The 10,372-nt window shown below is 37.8% G+C and overlaps 3 protein-coding genes across 3 annotated transcripts; 1 reads left to right on the top strand and 2 right to left on the bottom strand.

Moving 5' to 3' along the window:
• Positions 1 to 23: 23 nt before the first annotated feature.
• Positions 24 to 6,260, bottom strand: LOC6556494 (cysteine and histidine-rich protein 1 homolog). The gene is made up of 8 exons (XM_001985283.3): positions 5,622 to 6,260; positions 1,457 to 1,515; positions 1,179 to 1,293; positions 982 to 1,105; positions 750 to 902; positions 407 to 684; positions 239 to 342; positions 24 to 170 (listed from the first exon to the last, which is right to left on the bottom strand). Exons 1-8 carry the CDS (start codon positions 5,997 to 5,999, stop codon positions 143 to 145), a joined length of 1,239 nt encoding a protein of 412 aa, XP_001985319.1. The 5' UTR covers positions 6,000 to 6,260; the 3' UTR covers positions 24 to 142.
• A 459-nt stretch (positions 6,261 to 6,719) lies between these two features.
• Positions 6,720 to 7,167, bottom strand: LOC6556497 (39S ribosomal protein L42, mitochondrial). The gene has a single exon (XM_001985282.2). It carries the CDS (start codon positions 7,157 to 7,159, stop codon positions 6,776 to 6,778), a length of 384 nt encoding a protein of 127 aa, XP_001985318.1. The 5' UTR covers positions 7,160 to 7,167; the 3' UTR covers positions 6,720 to 6,775.
• Positions 7,168 to 7,297: 130 nt separating this feature from the next.
• Positions 7,298 to 10,372, top strand: LOC6556499. Its single transcript, XM_032742866.1, has 10 exons — positions 7,298 to 7,619; positions 7,687 to 8,176; positions 8,246 to 8,399; positions 8,460 to 8,617; positions 8,848 to 9,006; positions 9,083 to 9,236; positions 9,306 to 9,481; positions 9,601 to 9,759; positions 9,828 to 9,981; positions 10,046 to 10,372. Exons 2-10 carry the CDS (start codon positions 7,718 to 7,720, stop codon positions 10,201 to 10,203), a joined length of 1,731 nt encoding a protein of 576 aa, XP_032598757.1. The 5' UTR covers positions 7,298 to 7,619; positions 7,687 to 7,717; the 3' UTR covers positions 10,204 to 10,372.

Here is a 10,372-nt window from a genome sequence, read left to right on the forward strand (position 1 = left end):
TTGAAAGTACATTTACATTAATATAAAGAAAATATATATATGTATTTGTATATAGCTATATCTAGATTTTGCACAATTATGAGTTAGAAACAACAACTTAAACTAGTTTCAAAATCTGTACTACGCGAATTGAACGAACGCCTTACTTATTCAGGAGAAACATCAGTAAACTGCAAAGAGAATTAAGTAACCAATTAGATACACATTGAAATATATAATATAGCTAAACATTACTCACCGGAAATTAATGCCCTTGTTTGCCAGCATTCTATTGCACTCACTAGAGCCTGAAATACCATTGCCATCTGGCAAGGGCAACACATAATAATCGCTTTCAGTGCTCTGTAAATATTTGTAAATTGAAGTGTTAAGTTCTACTTTATATTAGTTGTTCAGTTGGATTTACCGTCTCTGTAAACTCATGCTTGTAGATCTGCGTGGAGACCTTCATGTCCGAGAACGGACCCTTGAGCGCAAAGAAATGTATGCTCATTGGTGTGCTGGTTTTCGTCTTCAGTATCAGTTGATAGGTAATGGTGCGATCGTTCGACTGATGTGGATCGCGTTGGCTGTTATTAATGCGCGCTTTAACGACCCACTGCTGATTGAAGGCCGAGAAGCGAGCGGTCTCGTAGAACAGCTTGTGGACGTACTCATCCGTGCGATACGGTTTCATTTGTAGATCTTTAAAAAAACATACAAGGTTATAGCAAAGTCTTTGACTTTGTTTTGGGGGGTACACAAATTACCGTTGAATATAATTTTCTCGTAGCTGAGCAGATCAATCAATGTGCTAAACATTTTCTTCTCTTCCTTGATCTTGGCATCGTGCGCCTCCAATGCAGCCATTACCTCATAACCAGATTTCTGCGGATGCAAACAGTTGCGTTCGTGCTCGGTTGCTGTGTGATGAGATTGATTGAGATTGATCGTCAGCAGGCTTCCTAAGATTAGATATAAACAGTTACTCCAGCTACTCACTCTCATGAAAGGGTCCACGCCACTGGCAGCCAATGCGATGATATTTGCATTTTGTGGGTCTCTCCTGGCACTCGTGCTGCTCATGGCGCTCCAGCGATTTGTATGGGAACTCCTTGTTGCAAAACTAGATACCGTCAAGGTTATCGGTAAGTTGAGATTTATATAATATACAATTGATTGTTATTTTGGTGTTTCACCTGACACTCGCTGGGCAGCTCAGAGGCTGCCTTCTCCACGGCTAGATTACGGGATGCGGTGCTCTTTGATATTTCCACACGGCAATTGGGGCATGTGGCGATCTGATCGCGTAGGCTGCACATGATCGATAACGAGAAAGAGAAACGAAGAAGAAAAGATAGAATATTATTAAGTTTATCATCGCGACCAGTTAAGATAGTAAATAAAATGAGTTGCGTCAATTCACAGGTAATAATTTCTCAAGTCGTTTAATTTTCGCTTGTTTTTTATTTCATACCGGGCGTCCGCCAGGAGGTGGGTGAAGCAGGCGGCGCACATCAGATGACCACTTTGGCACTGAAATTAAAGAGAGCAGAGTGGAAACAAGAGAGGTTTTAGTGCGGGCGCATGTCACGATTATACTAAGTTGGAAATATGTACGTATATAGGTATATATATGCATTATATAGTAGATGTACTATGTAGTAGAAACTAAATAAAAAAATATATAGTGGAATACAAATAAACCTGCAATTAAAGAAAAAAGAAGAAAAAGTTGCTATTAGTCAAAATACGCCTTTTGCATAGTTGAAAATGTATGAGAAATTTGTCAAATGCTATTTTTAATGGTGGGCTGGGTGGGAAAAGTGGTTGTGAAAAGTGTAACGGATTTTCATTCGATGGGAGCGAAAATATCTGAAATGGATGGAGAGGCTTAGTGGCTGGGTGGACGTTTTTTTTTTTTTTTTAGTTGATTGGTTGTTCCTGTGGGTTGATTGATTATTACTCAGTTCCATATTTTGTTGTTGAAATAAAAACGCTTATTTTGTATTCAGTTTTGAATTTATCAATTTGCACTGTCTGCAAAATTTATTGAAATCATTTTTCTTTTTTCAGTTTTTTTATTTGTATTTTTTTTTTCATTTAATATTTGTACATTTCAAATATATATCAACAGTTTACAGTTACTGCCTCTCTTTGTCGCTAAATTGCTAATGATGTTTCTTTTTTTTATTGTTTTTTTTTTTTATACTTAGCGGTAAGAATTCATTACAATACTTGTGGCTGTGTGTGTGTGTTTGTTGAGTGTATGTGTACGTGTGTGTGTGTGTGTGCTTACAACAGTTTGCTAAGTAGGTAGAAAAGTTTCATTTTAATGTAATTATTAAGTTTACTTAACTAGATTATTCATTAGAAAGAAAGATATAGTTAAGATAGAGAAAGACAGATGTTAAGTCTAAGTCTAAGCATATACTGGACTAGACGTGTGTATTCAGCTCCATGACAAAAATCATAAGATAATCTTTTCTTTTTTCTTTTTTTTTTTTGTGGAAAATAAAAAATTATTTAAAGATTGTGTGTAGATTATGAGAGTGATTGGGAAGCAGTTGAAAACACTTCAGGGAGAGTAAATGATATTTTTCCATTCAATTTGCCGGGTCAGTCGATAAGTAAATAAAAATCCCAAGGCATTAACTGTAAAGGTCAGGCCTGGCATACCCTCTCTGCTGGTAATTTCCATTATACAATCTCTTTTTATATACATACATATATATATATATATATATATATTTTTTTTTGTATTGGCATAGAATGCGGGCGACGGACGCGACGCGACATTTTGTCAATTATCGTCGCTGAAGCGTGATAAAAACGCATTTTTGGGCTGCTGTCTTCTTTCTTGTTGCCTGCTTTTGGATTTTCTATTTACGGAGTGACATGTGCGAGATATGCCCAGAAAAAAAAACACACATACACACAATTACATATATGTTGCTATTCCAGAGATAAGAGCACGTCTGTTATTCATCTTTTGACTTCTTGTGTGCGTGTGTGAGTAGGAAAAAATGTTCTCCCAGATCCCGAAAGATTTTGATTTCGACTTCCATTCCCAATTTCCCCCAATTGTCAGGTTGAATGAACTTCCAAATATTATTCCAGTGTTAGGCGCATTAAGCAAACCAAAAAAAAAAAAAAGCCAATCGCTATTTATGACCTACAGTAAGCGATAGGCAGCAGCTGCGACAATTGTTTAAAACAAACCTCAAAGATGTTTAACTTGTTTTGTATCTGTGTGTGTACATGATGTCAATTCCATTCGATTATTCTTTCGTTCTCTCTATTTGTTACTCACTCGCTTGCTCGCTCAATTTTTGCTGCTCCCCTTTTCGATACGCTCATGCGTTGATAGACATAACAAAACCCAGCTGATGATGTTTTGGTAGGTGTATGTATGTATGCGTGTGTGTGTGTATAAGTAGCTCTGTCAAAAGCAAAGCAGCAGAAAAGCGAACAGTGGCTGATGGAGATACAACAACACCAAGAGCGATAACAACAACGTAGCGTAGGTAAAAGAAAAAACACACTCACGCTAGATTTTACAGGTTTCAGGTATTGGCTGGCTGGCTTAAACTGGTAAAACGAGTTTGTCTTAGATTACAGGTCACTGCAAATAACAACAATAACAACCTGCACTCAACACATATTTTTTTTATAATGCTGCCCTTGCATATATAGCTATATACATACCTGCTTATACACACGTATATATATATAGCCCTGACAGCCGGAGACGAAAAACTTTCAAAGTGCGTAGTTTTTTTTACCCATTTTTCATTTTCTGCCAATTGCCCACAAACAGCTGACTCTGGTACGCTATGCGCTGCGTGTGTGAGTGTGAGCAGGACAATACGAATGTTGAGGAAAAGAACAACTGGCAGCAAAAGCAAAACAATAACAGAGAGCGTGAATATGAATAAACGAGAGTGGAAGACATTTCATATGTATGTGTGTGTGAACTTATTGTGTGTTTTTGTATGTATGCATGTATGTATGTGTGTGTAGAAATGCAAAAATGGCTTTTGTTGAACTAGTCGCCATATACATATTTAAATTATTGAAGTGTATTATTTAGTTCAATACAATTTAATGACGTAGCATGTTTTTGTTGCTGGGTCAAAGCTATGACGCAGTTATATTTATACTCGCGTATGCATGTGTGTTAATTGGGGGATGGGGGCCACAGAAATAGAGAGTATGAAAACGAGCCAGAGAGAGAGTCGTAGACAAGAACGCAGCACAATTGAGAAAAAGGCGAAAAGGCTTAGGAAAGCAAACGTAGAAATCAACAAGAATCCACACATACATTTATATATTTGTATATAAATATTATACACATGTACAAAGATATTACGTAAAGCGTTAGTTGTTAATAAATTGGCACAATTATTTATTAAATGGACAAATAAAGCGCTGCCGAATTAAGCAACGAGTGTATCAATGAATGATAGAAAAAAAAAGAAGTCGTTTTGTTTGTTTGCATGTGTGTTTGTGTGTGTATGGTTTAAAAGCGAATTGAATGAAAGAGGAAACGACTGACAAGCAGCAGACAGACAGACAGACAATTGGACTTTTCAATGACTGCGTGTGTGTGTGTGAACAAAGCAAACAAACATTGAGTTTGCTGCTGCTGTGTTGTTAGCATATTTATTTTTTGATTGCGGGCGGGGCTCGCTTGTTGGAGGGGGTTGCGGATTAGGTGGCGACAACGTTGGGGCGCCGCTGCGGAGGTCGCACGGCCAACAACACAGCAGCTATAAATAGGCCACGAACAAAAAAGAATACATAGTCTCCCATTTCACAATATATATGTATGTAAATAAAGCATTCGTTGCGAAGCATTCGCTATTTTTCTTATATACACACTCAAATACATAAGCATTTGCATATATTAGTGCGTATGTATGTGTATAAAGAATGCACAACGCATATGAAATTTATGACGCAACAGCGGAAAACGTCAGCTTCGCTTTTGCAGCTGAGCAGCTGTAAAGAGAGTGTTACTGTAAATGTAACTGCGCAAATAGTTGTAAGGTGGAGGCAGCGGGGAGTGGCAACTGGGGTGAGCATAGAAATTGAGCAGGGTTGCTTTGGCTGCGTTGTTTCACGTACGTACCTAAAACGCAATAAAAGTGCAGCAACAGCAGCAGCATTTCGAGAACTGCATGCGTGCGAGTGAGTGCGCTATACATACATACTTGGAAAACTGATCGAACGGGCGGGGAATAGTAGATAGTAGAGGGAGGGGGGATTGCTGCAAGTGCCTGGCATTGTCAAAATCAAGGCAAACGTCCAACGTAACCAAAGACAAGGCATTAAATACACCGTTGTTTTGTTTCCTTCTCTCTTTGCTTTTACGTTATAGTTCTCTCGCAAGCGAGGCCAGCTGCTGCCTAACGATGACAAGCTAGGGGGGCAGTGGCTGCTTACAGCTGAGTTTTCGTTTGCTTTTTGCTCGATTTGTTTTGTGTACAGAGATATGTCACGCACCCACACACACACACACGCAGACGCACATACATTTACTTCCTTGTGCACACATATTTATATATTATATATACGCATATAATTAACATTTTTTTATTTGATTTTTTTGGTAGTTCTGCATGCAGCAATCAACTCACCTGATACATGGCCGTTTTGGGCAGATCCAAGCAGACGGCACAGCAGAGTGCTGTGGAAATGCGATAGGCGAGCTTCTCCGTTATTGCGCTTCCAGTTCCAGCTGAGCCACCGCCACCACCACCCGAACTGGAGGGGGAGGAGGCTGCATTTGTATCGAGCATTTGCTTTTTCGCAGGCGGTTCACCGCTGCTCTGCGTATCCAGTGGCACGCCCACTGATGACATGCTGCTGCTGCCTCCGCCCCCAACACCTCCCGAGGTAGAGGTTGAGGCCTGCATTTGCATTTGCATTGTGGTCACCTGGTTGTCGCCCAGCATGGGCAGCGTGGACGAGGGGGGCTGCTGCACCGCCGAACTGGACGATTCTACAGTGGACATTTTTGTTTTTTTTTTTAATCTAATTTTGCGAGTTTTCTTTTTTGCTTTTGGCTTCGACAATATTTCAAATTAAGTTGATTAAAATCGCTTTCTCTCTCTCTCTCTCCAACACATACACACACACACATACAGCTATGCACACTGCACTTTTGCGATTTTTCCTATTCTCACACACACAACTTTCTTTGCTCTCCACTCCCACTTTTTTTTAGAGAAATATTCCGCTGAACGTCCGTTCGTTTGAAATGTTGAAGCTACAATGAGAACTGACAGAAGAGAGGTGTATATAAAATGAGAACAAACTGACAGACACTAACAGAATGTTAAGAAAGTATTTAACAGTATTTTAAAGTTAGGTACAATGGGCAAATCGAGCACAATTGCTTACATTCAATGCAGCACAAAGATCTGCAATAAAGTTATAAATATGAATTTACAAAATTGAAATAGTCTGGTCGAAATGTGGTCGCGCTTAACAAAATTAAATTTTATATGAGATAACGTATTGCATTGCAATATGCGTGTTTGCTGTATTTACTTACTGTCCCTTTCCTAATGTTATACTCAAATTGGCTATGTTAGTGAGGCGATAAGCAGCAGCTGTTTTTGTTTTGGTTTTATTTAATGATTTCAATTTGATATATTTGCAGATTGCAAGAATATATTACACATATCAGCAATTTCTCGTCTGCTTTTCGTCCATTCCCCTCAAAAGACAGATTTTATTCAAACACAAAAGCATACATTTATTCAGCACTTATGTAATCTTATGTATTTTACAAGTAAGGCCGGTCCATGGGCGTCTTTTTGGCCTTCTTGTCGCGTGCTCGGGGGAACCAGCGATGCTTTGTGGTGTGCGTCAGCTTCATCAGCTCCTGGCGGGCAACTTCGGGATGCTTGTTCTTAAATGCACTCATTGCCGATTGCATCGCAGTTTCCTTAATATATTCCGAACTCTGCTTCTCGACAGTATGCGGCAATGGCTTTGTGTGTTCGTAGGGGAACTTGGTCTCTGGATGCCAGGCAACAATTGTTCTGCCATTTCTAGTTACTGCCACACTGTCGACAAGGCTTTGGCCACCCACTGCATTCTTATTTATGGCATTTTTTGTGACATTTGTTGAAAACAAACGACAGACGGAATAGAAACGTGCCGACATCTTAAACAGTGTGACCAACTTTCGTTGATTAACATTTTTCAAATTGTAAATTATCGACAGACAGCCACAAAATGTTAATCGATTGCAAAAACAGCTGTTGTACACGGCACAACAAAGAACGCGCAAACATTTTTAATTAATTTTTACGAAATCTATTTGAAAAGTGCAATTTACTTTGTATATGTCATACTTACTCGATTTGTGCACACAATATATGCATTTTGCAACAAAAACAGGAGCAAGCAACTACGCCAAATGATGCTCCCCAAGTGGGGCTGCGTGTTGCATTTGTTTTGCAAATAAATCTCATGCTTATTTACAAACATTAGTTACAATCGTGTTAACACATGCAAAATGCACAAAAAATATGAGGAGTAACTTCCAAAAAGTACATCATTGACAACGAAAAATAACAGCATTCTGAATAAGCTGAGACTTTAGAATCAGCATAAATTACTTTGTAAGTGCTTACATTCCGACTTGATCTTTAAACTATTACTTATTAATATATCTGGTTAATTAATTAGTGCCTGGCAAAAGAAAGAGAATTCAACTAATATGAGTGGTCGATGCCGTGGACGTGGTCGTGGGAATGCTCGTAGGCGTACCGTACGCAATTCCCCAGAAAGGGATGAGGGAGATGAATTCGATGCTTATGAAGATCCGCTCGATATTGGCATTACCGTGAAGAATGAAGTGATATGCCCCGAAATGTTCCAAACCGAAGATGAAGTTTTTGGTATGGTCGACAGTCAGAATTTGGTTGAGGAACAGCAAAGAATGCAGCAGGCTTATCATCTGGAGGCGGGTTCGACTGATTACCACATTTCCCAACGCCTGAGCAGCCTGGAGCGCAAAATGGATTTCCTGCTTAATATAAATACCAGAATTCTGGCGCGCGTCGATAAAATCTGTGAGAATATGAGGACGGTGACCAAGCCAACAGATTTTCCCGTCAAAACAAAAGAAGGCCTGGAAACGGTCGACGTGAAGATCGCCAATAATATGGATAAATACGTTAGTTGTTTTGTCATGTGTTTTTTCGACACTTATTCAAGAAAATATTTGTTTCGTTTTCTTACACAGATCGAGTTGTTTAAATCTCTTTTAAAGCCAAGCGGTATTATTAAAAACATTGGTCGCATCCTCGACCAGAAACTGCTAATGGAAATGAACTATGCAGGATGCAGTTCAAAAACTGGTCTAAGCAACTATGTCAACTTGAACACTGCTTTATATGGTAAGTAAAATATTCCTCTTGAATTATGCTCAATATGTTAATGTATTTGGCTTTCCACAGAATCTACAAGTACTGAAGGATATACTTTTGATGATTATAAAAGGGATGTTCGCCTGGCTTTTGCGAAAGCAAAAAATCGCGTCTACAAGGCCAAATCGGAGGCAAGAAGGCTGGAAAAAATGAATGAAGATGTCAACGACAGCAAAAGTGAAAAAAAGGTTAAGACCAAAAGTAATGGAATGATATAGTGAATCTTAGGTAGCCAAATGTCTAAGCCTAGTAATCATTATAAGTAATTTTTATTAGTTGTATCAAAATGAACAGACTTGTATGCGTCTCCTATATATATTATATATATTTAATATATTTATGTACATCAATTTCCGCACACTAAACTTATGAACATACAAACATTAATCTAATCGTTTTCTCACTGTTCTTATGTTAGCTCACAAACGTGGGAATTGATATCTCCCATTTATCAAACGATGCAGCTAAAAGCCGTAGAAACATGCGGACGGTGGGCAAACAAAATGATTTTCCCGTCAAAACAATGGAAGCATTGACAGCACTTGACAAGAAGATCGCGAATAATATGCAAAGCTATGTTAGTTGTTAAATCAATTTCCGTACTCAGCTCCAGAAAATGTTTATATATGTTTGTTTTTGTTCCTTATTAACAGATCGAGTTGTTTAGAATACTTTTGTTCCCAAATGGTATTGTTAAAAATATCGGCCTCATTCTCGACGAGGAACTATTTATGGAAATGAACTATGCAGGATACGGTTCGAAAACTGGTCTAAGCAACTATGTAAATTTCAACAATGCTTTATATGGTAAATTATAATTATTGCAATTATTTATTACATTTTACTTGATATGTCAAATTATTCGTTTTTCTACAGAGTCGCTTAGAACGGAAGGATACTCTTTCGATGACTACAAAAAGGATGTCCGAATGGCTTTTGCCAAAGCAAAAAACCGCGTCTACAAAGCCAAATTCGAAGCGAATAGGCTGAAGAAACTGTTTGAAGATAACGATGACAGCTCAAATGACAAAGAGGCGCAAAATAATAGCAATGTAAGGATATTGGGAACATATGCATATATCAATTTATATAATCCGTACATGTTAATTAGTGAATTAGTATGTAAGAACATACAAATATTAATACCTGTAATTTTTCATATTGTGTTTAGCTAAACGTCGAGATCATCGATAATTCCCATTTATCAAAAATTGCTGTTAAGTGCCGTGAAAAGATGAAAACTTTGATAAAGTCAAATGACTTTCCCGTGAAGACTGCGGAAGAGTTGGAAGCGCTTGATGTCAAGGTCGCAAATAATATGGAACAATATGTTAGTAGTTCTATCAATACTTGTATTTTAATTAAGGAAATCATTTTTACGTTTCTTCTCATAATCAGATCGACTTGTTCAAAAATGTTTTAATGCCCAGTGGTATTGTAAAACATATAATTCGCGTCATTGACGTGACTCTGGTTATGGAGATGAACTATGGCGGATTCGGTTCAAAAACTGGCCTAAGCAGCTATACTAACTTGGATAACGCGTTATATAGTAATTAATAATGCGTTTTTTATATAATATTTAATATAAACATATATATTTCGACATTCAACAGGATCTCAGAAGACTGAGGGGTACTCTTTCGATGACTATAAAAAGGATGTTCGCTTGGCCTTTCAAAGAGCCAAAAATCGCGTCTACAAGGCCAAACACGAGGCAAATAGGCTGAAAAAATTAAAAGCAAATAACTATGGAAGTAAAAAAGAGTTCTAAGACAATGTAAATGTAATTATAAAATTAACATTACTTAGCCATATATATATATATATATATATATATGATTCCATATAAGCCGTACACATTACCAATTATTATAAGTCATTAATATTGATGAAGCGGCGTTTTGGGTTGTCTTATGTAAATATATATATTTAATGTATAA

This window comes from Drosophila grimshawi, unplaced genomic scaffold, assembly GCF_018153295.1.
Source record: "Drosophila grimshawi isolate 15287-2541.00 unplaced genomic scaffold, ASM1815329v1 contig_44, whole genome shotgun sequence".
In the NCBI taxonomy this organism is placed as follows: Eukaryota; Metazoa; Arthropoda; class Insecta; order Diptera; family Drosophilidae; genus Drosophila; species Drosophila grimshawi.

Excerpts from the sequence above, each read along its gene's own strand:
- LOC6556494 (XM_001985283.3), bottom strand. The coding sequence starts at position 5,999 with ATGTCCACTGTAGAATCGTCCAGTTCGGCGGTGCAGCAGCCCCCCTCG. Across the intron at positions 1,294-1,456 it reads CACCTCCTGGCGGACGCCCG|CCTACGCGATCAGATCGCCA; the intron begins GTATGAAATAAA and ends GATCATGTGCAG. Across the intron at positions 171-238 it reads AACAAGGGCATTAATTTCCG|TTTACTGATGTTTCTCCTGA; the intron begins GTGAGTAATGTT and ends TTCTCTTTGCAG.
- LOC6556497 (XM_001985282.2), bottom strand. The coding sequence starts at position 7,159 with ATGTCGGCACGTTTCTATTCCGTCTGTCGTTTGTTTTCAACAAATGTC.
- LOC6556499 (XM_032742866.1), top strand. The coding sequence starts at position 7,718 with ATGAGTGGTCGATGCCGTGGACGTGGTCGTGGGAATGCTCGTAGGCGT. Across the intron at positions 8,400-8,459 it reads CTTGAACACTGCTTTATATG|AATCTACAAGTACTGAAGGA; the intron begins GTAAGTAAAATA and ends GGCTTTCCACAG. Across the intron at positions 9,760-9,827 it reads CAAATAATATGGAACAATAT|ATCGACTTGTTCAAAAATGT; the intron begins GTTAGTAGTTCT and ends TCTCATAATCAG.